Raw genomic sequence first — 21,124 nt, 5'->3', positions numbered from 1 at the left:
CCAGGACACTGCAGGTGGGGTAGAAGTACCCACAGCAGCACGGAAAGGCTCAGATGTGAGCCACCTTCGTTATGTTCTCCTCTAGCCAGCACTGCTAATTATTTACAGGAACAATATTGCTTGAACTATGTTTATTCCTACAGCCAGCATGTTAACATGCACATATCACCACAAGACGAGATTATTAAGGAATCACACGAAGACCATTTAGTCTTCAGGGACACACACTGCTAGTATGCAAACCCAGCTGTAGCCAAGGTCACCCAAGGACTGATTTAAAGCCAAATAAACAATGCTGAAAGGAGGCAGCTTCAGCTCAGGTACCTTTTTGTGCAAGAAATGAGGAATGAAGTGAAATGAAGCAGACAGCACGCCCAAGAAAGTCAAATTCCAAAAAGACCCTTACTTCTAGAAGAGTTGGTCACTAGCAAAAGCCCTTTTTACCGCAGCGTTCTATACTTTGCCAACCTACTGCTCTGCTCTGCAGCGATCCTGCCAAAAGGAGAGAGGAAGAAAGGTTCAGAGAAGACAGGAAGGAGGAAAGCAGCTCTGCTCTGGGAACCAGAGCCCATGATAGAAATGCAAAGAGCAAAACCAGGCCTTCTGGTAACTTCTGAAAAAATACAGTTTATATACAGTTCCCCTCCAGCCCCTGCCTGCATTTTCCATAGTGGAACAGCAGCTTTGCCTCCAAGTGCTATCGAGTTAATTATCAGTGCACTTAACATCTGAGCCAGACCCGCTGCACATTAACAGAAAGTTGTCTTTTGGAACTTTAAAGTCATGTACAAAGGGTTTAACTTTAGCCTAAGGTACAGGTTCTACTTTCAAATCTGCCACTGTGGTCACAGATTCATGTCATGTACAATGAAAAAGCAGAGACACCCCCTGCAGTGTTTTGAAGTAGGAACCAGCCATCAGCATTTGTGCTAACAGAAGCCCTGGTTGAGCTAAGACACTTAGAAGTAAACTTTGTTGTATTTTTTTTCCCCCTTGCATCTGTATGCTAAGAAATCTGTTGTTAATAATGATTTGTTATCTGTTAAATTAAAAGTGAAACATTATTAAAATAAACAAGAGAACTTGCCATACTGCAGAGGGCTGGGCATTCAAGGGAGCAAGTCTGAGGCAGCTGAAAGTACGTAGAGAGCTAATTATAATTGTCCCCCCTGCTATAGCCATGCAAGTAGAGATGTTTGAAAGGCAGCACACCAGCGTGAAACCCCTGAAAATTCTACTCTTCTGTGTTTGTGAGGTTTTGTTTTGTTGTTGCTGTGCTTTTTTTCTTGTTTATCTTCACTTTTTTGAACTTTTATTGTCCTCTTGTCAAGTGTAACAAAAATATGAGAGTTCAGGGCCATTTACGTAAATAGGCGTGCAAGGATAAAGAGTTCTAATGGCTCAAAAAGAGGAAGCAAGAAAAGCACAGGCTCGATGGCAAAGCAGGTCATGAGATCATCTTCAAATCCAAATTCTGTATTAGTGCAAAAGTGCTAAAATTTAGATCTCTTGTGGAAACTCCATGTGGTAGAAGTGCAGGCGAGCTAAGAGTTCAACTTCTGATTAACACACAGTATGGAAAGCTTGGGTCAGCAACCAGACTGCAGGCTGCCTGGTGTGGCACAGGGCACAAAGATGAAGCATCCACACAAAGACTGTGTCCATACTGGGTAAGGCATTGCTGTACCACCCAGGTGTGCACAGTACAACTCAGTGACACAGAGCTTCTGTGGCACAGGTCCCAGCAGCAGCAGCCCTGTCTCCAGCAGGGTTGCACAGCCTAGGAACAAAACCACACTGGGCTAGCTCTACAACCTCTAGCTGTAGAGAAATCTTGCCCAGGGCTGGCTGGTGTTTCACACTGCTTGATGTAGATACCTGAGTGCATTTATTAGAGAATCACAGAATAGTTTCAGTTGGAACAAACCTGCGGCGATTACTTGGTCCAACTGTGAGCTCAAAACAGAGCTAACTTTAAAGCTGAAGCAGATTGTTCAAGGTCATATCCAGCCAAGTTCTGAACATCTCCAGGGAAATAAAGGTTTTACAATCTCTTTAAATCCTCCTTTCCAGTGTCTGTCCACCTTCAATAATTCTGCATCCCTAACATTCATCAGAATGTTCCATGTTGCTCCTTGTGTGTGTTGCACTTTTTCTGCTGTTACAATGCCTCAAAAAGCAGCTGCCTCTCTTTTCTAATTCTGCTTCAGGTAGAAGACAGCAGTAAGATAATCCACAACTTACCTTCCTCCTCTTAAAAATGTACCTCACAAGCACAGTTGCATAGGAGCATAGATTTTCTGCATTTATACCAGCTTTAATTACCTAATATCATCAAAACTTGGTACACAACTAAGTGAAACAGTAGTGTCAGGGAACATCTGTCCAAAAGTGGGTTTCCCCATGTCACAGTGTATATGCTTTCTTTCACTCATTGCTTTTTCCATGCGTCTGACCACTTCGGCAAGAAGACAGGCAGCTCATCTGCTCTGAAGGAGCAGGCAGCTGCACCTCAGGGGGAACCTCGTTGCCCTAGTCTGTTCATTCTAGGGCTTAACTTGAAAACTGGCATAAGAGTCCCCCCATCCAAGACTGAGGAACTAAAAGCAACGCTTGTCACTGTACCAGTTACTGATATACACTGATGTGTTCTCCTCCCTGCAAATTTAAAAGCAGCTCCCACTAATGCATCTATGCCTGGCTTACCGTTTTACTGCTTTCTGAGCCAGCATCCTATTGCCTGCCAGGAACGTGACACCACCCAAAATGGCCAAGTACTTCAGAGTTTGGAACATGTTGAGCTGAGTCCAGTAGACATACATAAGTCCCAACATTGCTGTGAAAAAAGACAGAGTCCAGAGTTGAAACTGTACTACAAAGACAGACCATTAGCTATTCCCAGAACGATTCTTGCAGTGCCACACCTAAGCACTTGGTTTCTAACTTGTCTCTGCAGCTCCAAAGGGACAGATTTAAGGACTGTGTATGTAAAACTGCCAGGAGAAGGAGGCATCTGGGTTTCCATACTTCAGAAAAATGTGACACTGACAGCTTGCAACAAATCCTCCAGTGGCATAATTATGGACACATCACAGACTTTGGAGGCTATTAAAAGATGGAGGGTATTCTGGATTGTAACAGAGGATATTAATCTTTGCTCACTTTTAAGAGCTTATAAAGCTTTCAAGGAAACTGGCTTGGATTAAGCAGAATGTTGTGATATGGAAAGCAGTAGATCCCAATGCTCTCCCGACCTGCTGTGTTTCTGAGAGTCTACCAAGGCAATAAATAGCTATGCGACCAAAAGTACAATAAAACTGATGACAAAACCTGGTCCAGCCTAAGAAGATTTTCACAGAAAGCAGTGTAAAAGAAAAGATGTAGAGAGTAGTCCCACATGTTTCAGTCCCTACAGAAACACTACTTACAAAGGATAAACATGCAATAACAGAAGTGTGACCTCCGGAAATAAGAAGTCCTATTAAGTACTGATAAACAGTTGTGAGAGGAGCCCGGATAATGACCGTTGTTATAAGCTGATGGCCAAGACAGATTTATCATCATATTAACAATCATGAAAAGCAGGAAGGCAGATGAAAACAAGAGAACAAACGTTATGCTATTATGTCATTATAGTTAATAGGCTGCAAGCCCATTTACCAACATGGCTCACATCTGTAACTCCCAGGTGAGAAGGTCAAACATAGCAGAGAGCCTCTGACACTTACCAGCATGTCCCATGTGGAAAACAATAGTGCTGGGAGCAAAGCTGAAGTTGGAGATGTTGGCACCAATCTTTATCCACTAAAATGAAAAGAAAGAAAACCTGAATAAACAGTCCTTGTAAACACAAGCTTTCATTTTAAACATCAAGGAAACAGTCATCAAAGATACTTAAGTTCTCCAATGAATACAGTATATTCTCTACAGAAGCACTGGTACAGAGAGCAGTAATTTTGTCAAAGACAGCACTGTTGAGCTCCTTCAGTGGAAACTTCTCCTACTGCTTAAGTCTGCAAAGGCAGTTCCTCATTTCTCTTTCTTAAAGCAATGAGAGGGTATTATTCCAAATCTGTATTTTCCAGAAAAAATAAATAGTGTCATTTATTTTCAGCTGAATTAATTTCAATTAACAACAACAACAACAACAAAAAAAAACAACAAAAAAGGTAGCATTCAAGTTTTGGACAGAGCAAAAGACCACCTACAGATGCAAGATCTTTCTTCATAAGAACAACTTCAGTTTTTAGTGAATGGAAGAGAAAGGCTTGAAAGATGGAGAAAGATGGTAGCAATAAAATTCCTCACTGAAGTGGTCTGTTATCAGCACACGTACTGCTAACTGCAGAGAGCAGCAGACACGACTATTTGAATGCCAATTTTCACTGAGAACAGCTAAAGGGAAATCACTGCAAAGCAAGTAAGGTATCAGGTTTACCCTCCAAACAGTATAATTTAACTTGACTAGATGAGATTTGATACACATTAAGTACAAGACACTGAATTGATGCAGTTGAAATAGAGCTAGATGTTTCAACTACCAATAGATAAATACCAATTAAGTCTAGAAATGGGAATCAGGCTGATGGGATTAAGTAACACAGATTTTGTGGTGGTTATATAAGGCAGAATCACTGCTTCTCTCCTGTAGAAGTCTGATGTTAGTTATAACTTATCTGCTCACCATTACTGAGCATGACTAGCAGAACCACACTGGAGAAACCCCACTTCTAACTGGCAACAGTATTTTTCTCTTTTGACTGTAAACTTGAAAAACAGTTTAGGAGACAAAACAAACCAACATTCTGCACAGACACTTGCTAGCTATTACTGCAGCAGTGCTGTGCTGATTATAATTAACCAGGAATTACAACATAAAGTTTAGATGGTTGACTTTCAAAGTGACTTCAGATTGAATGGGAAGATTTCTCCTTGTTCTGTGGTTCAGTTCACTCACCAGAATGAGCAGCAAGAGCAGTGGTGAGAGAATCAGCGCTGTGAATGTGTTGGATACCACAGTGGGAGGCCTCTTCTCAGGTTCCCTGAAGAGGTGCTGCAAACAAACTCAGCTGGTAAGAAAGTATTCAACAGAGCACCCTCTCAGCTCCACAGAGGGCCAGCTGCAGCCCTGCTGCTGTCTGGTGCTGTTCTGGATGATGAGCATTCCTCTGCTGGCAAAGCACAACTCTTTAAAGTAGCATCTATTGCAGTCTGAACATTTGAGCTCTTACTCAGTTAACTTTTCCTCACGCTCACAGAAGCAGTGGTTAACTTGTCATCAGCACAAGTGTTCAGAATGATGCAGAAAGCTTTCTGTGGTGCCCACTACCTGCTCTACTTCTCTTGTTTGAGTCTTCTCACAGTTGTTCTCTCCTGGTAGGACACACAGCTTATTCATAAAGCAGAGGACTGCAAAGCATTTCCTTCCATTAAGTGGTAAATCTCTTTTCTTTAATTACATTACTTACACAATTAACACTTCCGTGAGAGATTACTAATCAAAACAAAGTTATAATGAGAACAAAGACTAGATAAGCTAAAGTAGGTTTAGCCCCCTCCCTCCAGTCTCTGCACATGGCTTTTGGTTTTGATTGTACCTTAATTTCAGGCTTGGGAACAAAGAGGTTCTTGGACTGGACTGTGGATGGCACATCTTCTTCTGGGAATTTAATCACAACATCAGCCTAAAATGAAATCACATAACTTCAGGAACTTTAATATTTTTTAAGTTTTCTAAAACCTACTACATTATTGGTGCCAGTTTGCCAATCATGACCGATTTTGTCTTAAAGGAATCTACAAAAAAGCCTCCAGAATTGAAAAAGAAACTTTTCCTAAACAGAAGAAGTTTCTAGAAGTTGGACTTATTTCCAGCACAGCGAGCACAGAAAGCCTAAGCCTTGAAGTATTTGCTGTGCACTTATAATCAAAGTCATAAACACTCTCAAGTTTCTAACCTACGCTGTGAAGAAATAAGCATTTATTTAAAACCCACTCTGAAGCTCACTTGGAGTTTGAATATTTAAACAGCAAACTTCAGAGTCCAAAAGTGGCCAAAAAGGTTTTGTTTCACTACAAGAACAAAAACATCTGAGTTTTTTTTTCTTTTTAAAATTCTAAGCCTGTACAAAATCCTCCTACTAGACTGTCAGTCATCTCAGAACCACATCACCACACTTCCAGCTACATACCACATTCCACAGGATTGGATTTTCCAGAGTGGCATCTCCGATTATCAAGTACAGAGTGTAGGTTCCAGAGGCAGAATCAAATTCAGTCTTCCTTTCAGAGGTATCCAGTTCAAACTTGTACACATTCTTGCTATCTGGTTCTGCAACAAAAACCACCTCCTGGCCAGTCTTCTGGTTGTGAAGTCGGACAAAAGTCTGAAAGGAAGGATTAAAACATTGCTGGAATATCTCACTGTGTGAAACCAGAGACTGGGAATGAGCTGGGAGGCCTGCTGCCTCCACTCCTGAACAATCAGAAAGTACAATGCCTCTTCAAATAATTCTATTAACACAGGATCAACACCGACCAGAGGCCTACCTGAGGTACAGGGCAGTATAATGAATGCTACTGGAGAGAGGAAGTACAACAACACATGAGGGATGCACGCATATCTGCTTTTCTTTTAAAAAAATTATACATTAAGAAAATAAACACTGCAATCGTGGACTTTCTCAGCCAACAATCTATATTCCAAAGGACAGAAATGTACTTTCACAGTGCAAACTACTGACACTTATTTTGCTGCAGTACCTGCAGCATCTGAGCAGTAACAGATTTCATGGAACATACAGACAAAACAAATGGGCTGAATCCACCTCCCTCCCACCAACACAAGTAATTTTTCCAGTCCATGTCAAAAACATAAGGCTTTTCGAAGCCTACTGAATCTTTCCAAGAGCAACTGTCATCTCAGATGCTACAAAATGGAACACTGTGCTGACACAGTAATGACAAGAATTTGTTCTAACCTGGTGAGGAATGAGATCAGCTCCACTGTTCACATCTATCAGCTGGAAGGATAGAGCAAAATTCTGATGGCTGTCAGCGGTGAAGGAGCCCTTGGCTTTGGCTGGGTAAGCTACCCTAGGAAGCAGAAAACAAACAGAATTGAGGTGATCATCCAAAAGAAGGCCTGGTGTTCTGTGAAACCAAGGTGTGCAAGCTGCACCAACAGCACTGTAGTCTACCAGGCACAAGTGATCTATTTTAACAAAAAGTCAGGTCAACAAGTATGCCTTTCTGTTCTGACATAATTGAATAATAATAAAAAAAAAAAAAAAAAAAAAGGAACAAAATCCCTCCATATTACTCCTGTGAGCTCCATACCTTGCATGTTTTCATGTAAAACATTAGTTCACTGCAGAGTTGAAAGGAACACAAAAGAAAATTTTGCTAATCCTACACCCCAGGTTTCATTTAAACAAAGCTGTGCTACAAGGTGTGATGGCAGCGTAACAGAAGAACCCACTCAGATTTCAGCACAGGAAGGCTGTAGCAATGCAGAGAGGACCTCAGTGAAGCCATGCAAATAAGTTAAATTCTATCCATTATGTTTTAACTGGCAGTCAAAAAAGCAGCTAAAAGTTCAAGTGAACCTAAGCCACAACATAACCAACCCCCCACGTACACTGTGCATTGTGTTAGAGCTTCTCTATCAAAGTTCAGTAATAACAGAAACATTAAAGCAAATATTTTAACTTGCTTTTGCTACAGAGACTTGACACCAGAGGAGCAGAAGATTAAGGTTGCCTGGTTTCTCTTAGTACTTATTTTAACACTAAGGAAAACCTTGTATAAAAATAATCACTATTCGCCGCCCCCCCCCCCCCCAAAAAAAAAAAAGGGGTTTAAGAGTTTAAGAGGAATAGCACTGGTATAGTTTTGTTGGCAAGATTTTCCTGATTTAGCTTAAGCAGGTAAAGCTCGTAGACCTGCAGTCTAGAGCCAGAATTGCCCCTTAGAGTCACAATGAAGTGTTTTACCTGGTTGTTTTTGGTGCAATGCTCTGATCTTTATCCACGGTAGAAAGATCTACATTAGTAATCCCAACTTCCGTGGACACTTTTACTTTCAGCTGCAACAAAACACAACAGAAAGTTACTGGGACCACTCCTATTAATTATGGTCAAGTTCACTTCAGAAGCTTTAGTTCTTCTGCCCCCTTCCCCACAAAGAATCCTTCACTAAGCCAAGACAGAACCCAACCAGAAAGGCAGATCTACAGCAAATTCCCTTTTGGCAAAGCTCCTACATCAGTCACTAACCCCAGCCCACTCCCTTCCCCTCCACAAGCTGCCATCTCTGAAGACAGCTGATTCTCAGCCATGCAGGAGTTGGCTCCCCCTGGAGCACTGTTTTTAATGAAACAGTCCAAATATCCACATCCAACTAGTTTTCCTCTTACACGAGCAGAAGCTAGCAATTAAATCTGGCATCACATGCAACGTGAAGTTGTACATGCATGCACTGTGTCCTGGACAGCAACCTGAGATGAGGGAAGTCTCCAGACAGCAACCAGCTATGCCTGCGTTGGCTCCTAAAGCCTAAAAGGTTTCTGTTGGTTTCATTTTATTACCAGCAGGCAACAGCCAAATCATTCCTGCAGATCTGCAGGTTTTTTGTTTTTGTTTTTTTAAACCATGCCTCTGAAGGAAGGCTTGCTATTTATCATTCAGTGCATGGCAGCCAATAAGGCTCTGCCATTTATCACAACTCTTCTGTGCTGAGTGCTCTACAAACCCAAACAGAGCAATGATTTCCTGCCCCTCCCACCCCAAACCACAGACAGTGAGCTTCAGTGGGTTTGGCCAACTCCATACCTCCTCTCAAACGCAAGCAGGTCCTACAGTGTGTAGTTATTAATTAGCACATTTGTTCTCACAACTTACAAATGCTCCCCAGGAGAATCAGTTTCACTGCCAAGATATTTTCCATCATATACTACAACTTGTTGCTGCTGGTTTGCTCATGTGAAACAGCCTCCACCAAACCATTCAGGTCTGACTTCAAACACAACAATTTTGACAGTTCCTTTACAACAAAAGGTGTAATTTAATAAAGAAGTTGGCACTGAAAATGGATCCATTTACATACAGACTACTCAGACTAACTGTAACAAAAGCATATTTCATTCCAAGGTGGGAGCAAAGAAAGATGGACTGATGAAATAACCATTAAAAAAATAAAGTTACAACTCAGAGCTGCTGCACACAGCCCCTCTGACTGAACAGTACACAAACATCTCTCAACTATTTTAATGTCAGGAAATGCAGGCTCTGCCTGGAGTAATAACCCACTGGTTTAGCTCATTACTGTCAAAAACGTCGGGTGCATTAAGGACAATTAATGCTAATAACAGCAAGGAAAAAAAGCAGTTCCCCCAGCAGTCCTCCCCCATAACAATGTGTCTTATTAGAAGCGGCTCACACAAAGCCACCCCAGCGTTAATGCATTCCTACCGGTACCTCTGTGTGCCAGCAGCGAGCTTAAGCAGGGCCAATCAATCCCCTTTTGACACTCCTAAGTGCCATTACTACTACAATGACAACATCAATTTGACACACGCTAAAGGTCAGCAGTTGTAAGTCAGCGTCTTCCTCTACTCCATGCTGATGATGTTGCAAGACTTTAAAAGCTAATCTTTTCCTTAAGTAGGGCAATTAAAAGCAAAAATTAACCCTAGGAATAGACCCGTGAGCTGTAGACCCTACAACGAATACATGAACAGCCAGAGGACGCATGCTTCTCACCATCCAACCTGAGAAGGAAAGTAAAACCAAATATTTAACACAAGACTCCCCTTTAGAGAGATACTCATACCCAGTTAGGAGGTGCCAAAAGACCAGCAAGGCTCTTTTTGTAAAGCTCGAGAGCTTACACAGGCAGATGACACCAAATGCTCAACTTCCAGACATCAGGCAAGCTCCAGCTCCAGACAATCACTCGGCCACCAGCCAAGCCTTGTGATTTACAGGTTCTGACCCGAATGCTCTGAAGAACATTGCTAGCACCTGTCTTTGCATAGCTACTTAAATTATGGGCTGCTACATGAACACTTCCACTACCAGCCTCTGTCCACATGCTGTCAAATCAGCAAATATTTAAATGGTAAGTTGGTTCTGAAGTTCACAGAAATCTCTTTTGATCATACACTAATCTGGTTACTGGTCATAATCCTGAGCCAAAATCCAATCCATGTGCCAGGAAAACACATGCTAAAAATGCCATGCAACATTCTTAGCAGACAAATAAAAAGCTGTTTCACTGTATAGCATAAAAATGAAATGCCACCCAAACACACACCCACCTCAACTTTGTTAGCAATAAATCTGTTGTCTCCATCAACACTAATAGAGAAATCATAATATCCACTTGCAGGTTTGACATTCATGAAGTTCAGCTCAAAGACCTCCCTAAAAAAAAAAAAAGCAGCAAATTATTAAGAACCCTCTGGGACATGAACAGAATGGCCTACAAGTAAGTAACACATCTTGCTACCCAGATGTCTCCCAATCTATTAAACAGACAAAAAGAAATGCTGCATAGAACTAAAACTAATTAGTGTGGTGAGAAATGTGCTCAAAGTTCCCTCAAAGTCAGGAGCATGCTGCAACTTTGCAATCTAAGGACCTATCCAACAGAAATTCAGCATCACAACAGTGCTCAGTCATCCACCATCAACAAAATGTAACAACAGCATTTGGGGTTTTCCATCATACAAGCATATACTTGGTAGAAAAACAAAATAGAGAAGCAAATACAACCCTGTTCAAGTAACATTTATTTTCCCTCAATTCTAGAATAAGTTCTTACCCTGACAGAGCAAATGCTGTCTGCTGGAGGACAGTGGCTTTGGTAGATGCAGACTTGGCGTAGTCTAGCTTTACAGAAGCTCCAGTGAGTGGCTTGGACATAGCATTGGTCACTTGAAGCTAGAAGAGCAAAACAAGAAATTCTGTGAAATCCACCATCTCACACGGACTGCAGCTGCACAGACTGCCCCCCTCTATATTTTGTACTCAGGCTTCTCTCCTGCTCAGAGACCCAGACTGCCTTAGTCCCTTTTAACACAGCGGAGAAAGCTAATGTTTGTAAAAAAGCTGACTTTGACAAGGTCTCAGTGTGCTTTTTCAATGTAGCATCTGCTAAGCCTTGGGTAAGCAGAGGTTTCTAACAGTTTTCACAGAAGTACTAAAACACCAAACTGACAGCAGGCTGGGCCCTGACCTACAATTAAAGGTATCACCTTACACATCACACAGCTTGCCCAGATCTACAAGACAAAAGAGTGAGCCAAGAGATGAGTTCAGGTTTTCACATAAGGACTGACCCTAAGTACAGGCTGATGGTGAGACACAGCCGCAGGACCGTCAGGGACAATGACCACAGGCAGATGGTAGCGGTTGTGGGATAGCGAACCCGCGGCACAAGCAACGCTGAAGGCCTCTGAGAGCGTCTCAAAATTTTTCTTGCTAAAAATGGCATTCATCAACTGGATAATTTGATCCTGACAAAAGAAAAACCACACATTAGCACCAGCAGCTTACCACAGCTGGCTCAGTAAAACGCTATTAACAAAAACACCATTCATGTAAACTGCTTAATTTCTCCTGTTTGATTTTAAAATAGCTCAAGCTACGAGGTACCCAAAATTAGCTATCCTTCGAATGTCACATTAGTACTCTTATTTTTGGCTGGAAGGTTCCAACCACAATCATTTTAATTGTGCTAAAATGCACAAAACCAGAATTTAGATCTACCTCTTCAGATTACATGTTTCAGAATGGAAGATGCTGTTGGCTCTATTCAGACTTCATGCAGGGCTCCAAGAGCAGATCAACTGCCTTCATAGAGCAGAGAAGGGCTAAGCTACAGCTTAGCCTGTTCTGGTTACCAGTAAAACTGGGACAACCTTAGAGTGGTGATGCAAACATCCTAATGGCTCTAGGAGCAGCCAGTCCAGGCTCACGCAGGCTTATCCCCTTGAGCACAGTAACATCCCTAAGCTCAGAGGCTGTGCTTTAAAGCAGTACCCCTGAGAGCACAGATCTGATTAGGAGCACCCTGACTTTGTAGTGTTAATGCACCTGCACTGCTCTCTGCAGACTACACTGTATTATACAGATTCTTCCATTACTTCCTGCTAGTATGGAAAACAAGGGTTTGGTTACCTGTGCTTTGATCCAAACAGAGGAAACAGTGGGCTAACTTGTTATCAGAAATGAGAAGGATCAAAGTATCCAAAATAAAGCAGTAGTTACAACATTTCATGACTTGCAGACAAGGAACACTTTTAAATGAAATCTACTGCACCTCAAATGTTCAGCCTCAAGCTTGTACATCAGTGCTCTCGAACACAGCACATGATTACAGAAAGCATTCACACAGATGCTACAGAACCTGCATAATGCAAACAGCTTTTCATTTATGTGAAGTGAGTGGCACGGCTCCATACATTAACCAGCAACTGACACACACATTTAAATTCAGAAAAAAATAGTTCCCACTTTTTCACATACAAAATCTGTTAATTTTTAAAGCAAATTTTGTGGCTTTTATGAGACACTTCCACCATTCATAGGAGATAAAGCTTTAAAGTCCTAACAATAATGCTTCTGACAGCCCAATTCTGAATCAATACTAAATTTTCCTTAATTGGTCTTTTTACTCTTTTCTTATATTGTTTGGATGCTGCCTGTTAGAATTGTGTGTAGCAGAATCACCACCTCGATAACATTACAAACATTACTTTGCAGTTAGTCTGCTGGCAGCAGCACAGAAGAGAGCCAAGAGTTAACTCAGACGCCTCACACTGCTTCTGTCTCAATCCTGACACTTTGGCTTGTCTTTCTGGGAGCTGCCATTCTCAAAAGATCTACTTGTTAAAAAAAAGTACCAGGTAGAGAACTTGAAATAATAATTTCTAGCTCAATCAATCTCCGAAGGAATTTCCAAACAATCTTCATTTTCAGTACAGATGCAAGCTTTTGGATTCCCAAAGAAGTACAGTACTGATGTTGCCTCCCTTTTGGACACCATTAATGAGGGTGCCTGTATTTGGTCACAAGTCAATAACATTTGTGAAACGCTCTGAAGTGTTGCAAAGTACCTGGAAGTGCCAAATACCTGAAGAAACTCTGAAATTAGAGGTTTTTCCCCCCCCCCCCAACAGCTTCTCTCAACAAAGAAAAAGTAGGTCTCACTTGTAATTCCCTTCTGTACATTTGGAGAAAAAAACCAAACACCACAAATTCAGCCTATGAACTTGAAGATGGAATTTCCTTCTATGCTGCTATTCAACATTCACACTGAGATCTCCCTTTTTGCAAAGTGTGCTCATTACTTTTCCCAGTAGAAATCCTACCTAGTTATGCCACACACTTGCAGCGTGCAACAATGACCAGGTAGGTCCTTCCTGTGAGCTACAGTGTGCAAGGGAGGAAAAGGCAGGTACAGACCTCCTTCATTGCTGGTTCTGTTCCCACGTGGTCTGACAGCTTATAGGCAGCAGCAACAAACAGTGCAGTGGTCTCGATTCCTTCTTCAAACTGCAGATAAACTCCACCCAAGTCATCCAGGCGAGCAACAAGATCCTGACAGAAAGAGTCATTTCTATTTAAACTGCATTCCAGTGGATCCACAGAAGTTAACTGTAGTGTTTAGTGCCTAATCAAGAGTATTGGTAGTGGATTCATTGGAGTACTTTATACACAATTTAGAAACAGGAAGAAAAAAATGCCTTTGGCCTTAACTGAATTTAATTATATTTTAATCAATGGACTTTGTGTCACACTGTGACATAGCTGAAGTTCAGTGGAAATAACTGCTTGAAATTAAGAGCCAAGCCAACTCACATGATACAGAAAAGGAATTAGCCAGATTGGCTTTTCACTGCGTTTCATATTAACACATCCTTCAGCATTACAGACATCTAGCAGAAATTCCAGAGTAATTGGAGACCACAGTGTCTCCCTACCTCTATCTCTTCAACAATGCCACTTAAATCTGCCTGCTGAGACAAGTAAGATGCTGTCTCCAAAGCCTGGATGGTTCTGAAACAACAAAAAACAAACAACTGTATGATTTTTGTTCTTTAGAAGTCATACATCATTCAAATGAAAGCAACTACAGCCCCTATTCCAAATGATGTGTAAAGTAGCCATTAACGCGTTCAGCTGACCCCACACAATGAACACGATGAGATTTACTGGAAATGCAGAGTTCCTTAGAGAATGCCACCTTAGCTGTATCAGCTTTGCAATAAACTCATAGATTCAAAGGCAGAGAAGAAACCACACTTTGATCTTTGCACTGCACAGTCCTCCAAACATGCTGCTGAGGCTTCAGAAGCCAAGTCGTTACAAGCTTCCCTTTCTTTCTAGCTCTTAAGAGCTCTATTCTCTCCCCTGTAGTAAAAATTACTTCCACAATCCTTTGGTAGTAACTGCAAAGACTTCTGCTTACTGGCACATTTTCTTCCACCTCACAGTACATGCATCCCAGCCTACAAAGGAAAAGGTCTAAGGAAGAGCATCCAGCATACCTCAACTCTAAATAATCAAAAACTACGTCTGGGTTTTAATTTGTTTTGAATCTTTTTAAAAGAAGAGGCCTCTTTGGCACACATCATCCTCTGACCATTACTTGAACTAAACTGAGTAGATTAGATTTAGGCAAAATCACACAGAACAGTTCAAAACACACTTTCCAAATTTTCCCAGAGAGTTGATAATGAACTGGACAAACATCCCAAGTGAAAATACAGTGTGGTCTACTGCAACCAGGTTAACAAACCAAACATTAAAATACCCTGTACTGCAAAATCCAATTGACTAGAAGGTACACACACAACAGTGAAACATTTATGTTTGAAAGACTTACGCCAGCACGTTTTCTTCTTTACTGAGGCGAGCCGTAAGAGCACTAAGTGCTTCCTGAGATGCTAAAGGAAGGCCAAAGCTGCTCAGGGCCCCAACAGCATGGAAGATCTGGGTGATTGAAGAATCCTCACTGACAGCTGCAAGCAGCAGCTCCCTGGTCTCATTTGAAATGGTAACCTGAGGGAGAGCATAGGGAATACGTTGATTTACACTTGAGAACAAGTCTCTTCAGTCTTTCCACTGACTTCCTCCTGGGGCAGTACACTTGACTGGTGAACTACTATCAGCTGCAGAGAAAAAGACATTTATCACTCATTATCTTTCAGTTTAACTAAGTACCTAAACACTGCTGTCAACTCTCAATTAGTCAGGATAATCCACAGTTCAGATTTATCCTGGTAACTTCTTACTACCTGCTTTTCATCTTACCTCACATAACGGTGCAGCACCCACTGATACTGATGAAAAGTGAGCTGCGTGCGACGCAACTGCAATTTACTAATAAGTGTGGTCTGTGTGTGTATTGCCGCAGCGTTTCAATACTGGGCTTTCATTCCAACACCTTACAATCTTTCCAAAGACTGTGAGTGATTCTGCTTTGGTGAATCCTATTCAAATGTACTGGCTCTTCTTTTTCCATAGCTACTGATGTCTCATAGAGAGACCTGACCTCCAACCATATCTATTATCACTCTTATCTACAAGCTGGCTGTGCTGCATGCACGGTCAGCTCTGCATTCATGTGCACATCTTGCTCAAGGATGCTAGGAGTGTCTGGGAGCATTGACAGCCATCCATGTTCTAACAATCAGTTCTGTGAAGAACTATTTATTTCTGTAGAAGTGTGACCGTTCACTGAACTAATTCACTGTGTGTTGGTTGAAAGAGCCAACCATCATGCAGAAGGTCAGGAAAGAGCTGAATTGGGTGGGTAAAAAGGGAGTAGAAAACAAGAAGGATACCAAGTGTGAAACACAGACAAGGGAATAGTAAAGTCATTTACTCATTCTGTTATCATTTCAGTTATCTGGTTGGTATTGGCCAGGCACAGAAACCCTCTGTTAGATTTCCATGTCATTCAGGGCAGAGAAATGATGACACCTCTGAAGATGCAGCAGATTAAACAGGTTTTACACATACCAGATTTAACAAAAAAATGACTTCTTACAGCAGTGCCTAGCCTTGTCATTTACTGATTGACAACATGTTCAAAATAGAAGGTTAAGAAACAACTATGAAGGCTGCTCCAAAAGTAATGCCTCCCATTTAATGATGTTGGCCCTGTGATACCAGAGCCAGACAGTGATGGTATGGCAGCAGGAGCTGTACCTTCCAGCCAACATTCTGTTACATTTCTGTGTGACAGATGGCAGCAGAGGGGCAGTCTGACAGAACAGCATCTGACACGGAGTATGCATGAACAAAGAAGTGGAACTGAATTCCTGCATGCAGAAAAAACAGCACCCACTGACATTCATCAACACTTGCTGAACATTTATGGAGATCAAACAGTGGATGTGAGCACAGTGAAGCAGTGGGTGGCGCATTTCAGCTGTGGCAACAGCAACAGTGGGGCATCTCTGCTGGCTGCAGATTTTGATGAATGTAGGGTGCAGGTTCTTGTTCACTGCTGGTGAAAATGGATAACTAATGGTGTCAGTGTGTTGACAAAATCTTGTTTTGTAGCTGAGAATGTGCTCTATCAAACAGTGTTATTATGCTCTTTGTATCTGCTATAGTTTCCATGGAAATAAATATAAGGCATTACTTTCTGAGAGATGCAACTTCTACCCTGTTAAAACATCAGAAAGTGTCTGAGGAGACAATATCGGATCAAGTACTCAGGGGTGCAGTGAAAAAAATACATGCCTCATATCTTTGACCTTTGCCATGTCTGGGATGCTTTGTAAATTATTTCCTTAAGACATAACAGAGTACAACCCACTGAGAGAAAGTCATATAGAAATTATGCTTACAGAATGGATGAATAAAGAAATTAAGGTAAATGTTTACTCGGTAAACCTGTCTTCAGAAGTTAGGGCTCCAAACTCACCTCGCAACCAGACAGGACACGGATAGATTGTGCAGCATAGAAAAGGGAATCAACATTGCTGGAGTCCACATGGGATTTGATGAAATTGCAGGCAGCCTGCAAAGGAATTTTAAATTATGCATCAGTCTTAAGCCACCAAGAAGAATTTTCAGTTATACTCTCAAAGATAATTTCACATATGCTGGTGTGTATTATTGTATTGAAAAAGATATAAAACAACAAAAGAATTTCAGTATTTGTGACGCAGCAGAACACAGCTCCTGTTCAAAGAGGTGGGTGAATTTCAAATTACTACAGAACACCTATCAAAGTAAAAGATCCATGTACCTTTACTAAATAAAAGCTTGGGGGATAGAGAACAGTTGAGCAGTTATTCTGCAGGAAAACTTGCTTCCAGCTGTATATCACACATGTACTTATGGATGCAAAATAAAGAATTTCAAAGCATACAGAAAGAGAAAAAACAGGCAAACAGCTACAGTATGAAGCAAGCACATTACTGACTGACTGCATGGATCATTAGCATCCTATTTTAATCAGAAAATATCCAAGAAAAGAGCAAGCCTTAACAAGTGGGACAGGATCTTAATGCTCCAGATACACAAGAATATTATGTTCCAGTCTTATGCTTATTTTTACCACTATTATTTTTAGTACTGTTACCTCTTTAACAGTCTCACGCTGAGAAGAGGTACACTGCCCAGAAAAGTCATTGTCAACACAAACAAACTAAACAACTTTAAGGGACAAAAGAAATGACTGGTTACCCGCAGATGCAAAGGCTACGTTACCTTTGTCAAAAGTAGGCACCAGTAAGAAGCCCAGCCATGCAGACAAAAGGTAAAGCAACAATTCCAGGAGAAGCCCACAGATGACCAAACATACGTGGTACAGAGCATGGTTAAATACAGCACCTTCAGTTAGAAGTTTGTGGTACAAATACACAACATCCCAAGAAAAAAAAAGAAAAAAGCCCGAATGGTTTCACAACTCTAACTTAGTTGAAATTATGAGGCACAAACTTATGTTCACAGCTAGGTGTTGGTGACAGAAATGAGATTATTCACTCTGGAGGAGGATCAGGAGAGAGCTCATAACTCTTTAAAATTCCTTGAAGGGAGACTGTGGTGATGTAATGGCTGGCCTCCACTCCCAGCTAACACTGATAGGACGAGAGCTGATGGCCTCAAGTTGTGCCCAGGGAGGTTCAGGTTGGAAATTAGGAAACATTTCTTCTCTAAAAGAGTGGTGATGCAGTGGCACAGCAGCCTGAGGAGATCGGGGAGTCACTGACCCTGGAAGTGTTCAAGAACCATGGAGATGTGGCACTGAGGGACACGGCTTAATGGACAATAATGGTGCTAGATGGGTGGTTGGGCTAGATGATATTACAGGTCTTATCCAACCTTAATGATCCAATACACCTCAGTAAGAGCACAGGAACAAACTAGAGCATTCAAAAGGGATACACTTAAGGCTGTAAGATTATCAAAGCTGGTAAGCATCACACTGATGCCACCAGCCTTTTTTTTCTGACTTACACATAGAAAAATGTATTTTGTAAAGAAGAACAGCAAAATTGAGCGGCCTGACTGAGTTTCGCAATGGGTCTGAAAGAAAGCAACGAGCACTCCTGACTCACAGGCAGAAACCGCTGCCACAGAAAGGTGTAATTACAGTGCAGGTGAATGAACCCCGAGGTTGCCATTTTGAACCAGCAAACTGCAAGCTGTGACACTATGGACCCAGAGAGCGATGGAACAGCTTTATTCAGGCACCGCAGACACGCAAGGCGTTGCTCTGACGCCGAACAACACCCAGCTGCGTTGCTTTCTCTGCACGGCCCATCGGAGAAACGGTTTCTCCCTCACGGCTCCGCCCAGCCCTACGGCACACCGCACACCCACCTTCTCGTCCGCCACACTCAGCCCCAGGCTGTGGAGGCCCACGATGGAGTGATAGGCGGCCTGCAGGTCGGCGAAGGGCCGCTCCAGGGCCGCCCGCAGTCGGGCCAGGTCCCGCGCGGTGAGGTGGTGGCTGGGAGCGAGGGCCTGGGCGCCGACGAGGAGCAGCAGGGCCGCCACCAGGCGCAGCCGCCGGCCTGCGAACAGAGAACCGACGGAACATCTCGTCAGCACCGCGTTACCCCGCAGCGCGACCCGACCCCGCGCAGCCCTCGCCTCACCCGGCGCCGCCATCTTGTTGCCGCTGTCCGCTAGGCCACGGTGCCGCTTCCGGTCCGGCGCGCACCACCGCGGTACGGAGGGGGGGAAAGGGGCGGAGCGAAGGCATCGTTAGCCAGGAGACGTCCGCGCCACGAGAGCCAAACGGGGACGACATGAAGCTGTAGAAAATGATAGAGCTCCAGGACCGGGAGAGCGGCGGCCGGCGGCGGGCCGGCGGCGGAGCATCCAAAAGTGCCAAGGGGCACCCCTACATCGAGGAATGGTACGGTCTTCCCGGCGGCCATCGGCAGCGGGCGGGGCGGCCCCTGGCAGGGATGTGGGCTGCGCTGATTGGTCGGACCGTCCGCGGCGCTCAGCGCGGCACAGAGCCTTAAAGGGGCCGCGACGGGAAAGTGCCATGTGTCGTTCCGTGTCCTGTCGTGGCATGTCCTTTCATCTCATGTCATGTTATGGCGTGTCATGTCATGACTTGTTGTGTTATGTTATGGCATGTCATATCATGCCAGGTTGTGCCATGTTGTATCATGCTGCATCATGTTGCATCATGTCACGTTGCACTGTGTCACACAGTGCCTCCTCACGCCATGCTGTGCCCCCAGCCCCAGCTCTGCTCAGCAGATGCCAGCACTTGGCCTCAAAACTGGGGGAAAGGGCCGCGCTTCCTCCTGCAGAGGGCACTGGGAACTTGTGCTTGGGCCTTGCTGGGAAGATCCCCTGGGAGCACCTCATTAGGAGGCTGAGCACAGGCACCAGCGCCATGCTCCTGTCCCTGAGCAGGGGGCGGGCAGCAAAGGAACATTTGTGATCCCACACCTTCTCCTGCCCCAGACCTCATCCCTAGGCTGCACTGGGCTGCCTCACCTGTTGTTTATGCATCAAACCCACTGCTCCCTTTTGTTCCCCTTGGGAAGCAATAGTTCCGCCAAAATGCATTGCAAAGCTTTGCCAGGAAAAATGTGAGGAAAAGCGTTCTGCCTCAGAGCGTCTGATTGTGCCACTCTGTCCTAGAAAGGGCTTTTGTTCTGCATGGCAGAGCTTGCATCACCTCTCAGCCTGCAGTGAGCAAGCAGCACATCTGGGCCCTCTGTGAAAGCTTCCGTCCCATGGGGTTTGTGGCTGGATGGGAGCCAGCCTCTTAAAATCCTTCCAGAAATGGCATTTCTCTTTTGCTCAGGTCCACGTCAGATGATAGCAAACCCCCATGCAGCCATGCTGCCTGGAGGGGAGGCTGGAGGCCTGCAGACAGAACGAGAGAAGTGTTTCATGAGACGAGAAAGAGCTGAAGGCTGCTCATGCAATTAAGTACCTCCAATGTGAATTTTATTTCAGTGCAATGGGATGGTTATTGCATATAAAAGATGGGCCAGATGGTTGTTAAAAGTGCATTTACTGAGTTCTAATAATGCATTCTCACTAATGCAGCTGACCCGTGTCCATTATGAGCTCTTGCTCGGGTGCAGCCCCGGCTCATCCTCACTGGGGCTGGCCCAGTCTGCACTGGGCAGTGCTGGGGCAGGGAGTTCAGCAAGCACACAGTGAGCCCCATACCTGTATTGCAGTCTGTCCTGTGTCCCCCCCCGCCCTGTTGCTGCCCTTCCTTCTTTGGTAAAGACTCCAACAATTCCCTTTTTAGGACCTATAGCACTACTCCAGGAATGTTCCCACTCCCCCAGCCCACTCCCAGCCCCGAACCCACTGCAGCACACAGCCTTTTGGGGCTAAAGCACACTTTGGGGCCCCTGCAAATGGATCTCAGGAAACCCTGACCCCAACAGCCCCTGACTCCTCCTGCCCCAGCCCCATGGAGGGCTCATGCTGCTGAACCTCCTTCCCAGGAGTGCACCTCTCCCCAGTGGCATGTAGGTATTGGTGTGCTGGTTGGGGGCTGCCTGCCATGTTATTACTCCTGGAAAGCTCTCCCTGATGAATCTCATCTGAGAGGCATGTTTTTGTCTTATTAAATTGTTTATATAAGTGCTCTGTGGGGCTGCTGC

At 43.6% G+C, this 21,124-nt stretch overlaps 1 protein-coding gene across 1 annotated transcript; it reads right to left on the bottom strand.

Annotated features, from left to right (window-relative positions):
- Window positions 1-440: 440 nt before the first annotated feature.
- Window positions 441-19,142, bottom strand: RPN2 (ribophorin II; the record flags this gene model as incomplete). The annotated part of the gene is made up of 17 exons (XM_079543168.1): window positions 441-492; window positions 2,707-2,836; window positions 3,729-3,804; window positions 4,958-5,053; window positions 5,598-5,684; window positions 6,192-6,386; window positions 6,981-7,095; window positions 7,995-8,086; window positions 10,319-10,424; window positions 10,825-10,943; window positions 11,342-11,518; window positions 13,470-13,604; window positions 13,988-14,063; window positions 14,893-15,068; window positions 16,945-17,040; window positions 18,852-19,045; window positions 19,130-19,142. The coding sequence occupies 17 exons, from the start codon at window positions 19,140-19,142 to the stop codon at window positions 441-443; spliced, it is 1,935 nt and encodes a 644-aa protein (XP_079399294.1).
- Window positions 19,143-21,124: the final 1,982 nt, after the last annotated feature.

The sequence above is a fragment of the Tetrao urogallus genome, assembly GCF_951394365.1.
Source record: "Tetrao urogallus genome assembly, chromosome: 16".
In the NCBI taxonomy this organism is placed as follows: Eukaryota; Metazoa; Chordata; class Aves; order Galliformes; family Phasianidae; genus Tetrao; species Tetrao urogallus.
This window is presented reverse-complemented; position numbering and strand designations above follow the sequence as displayed.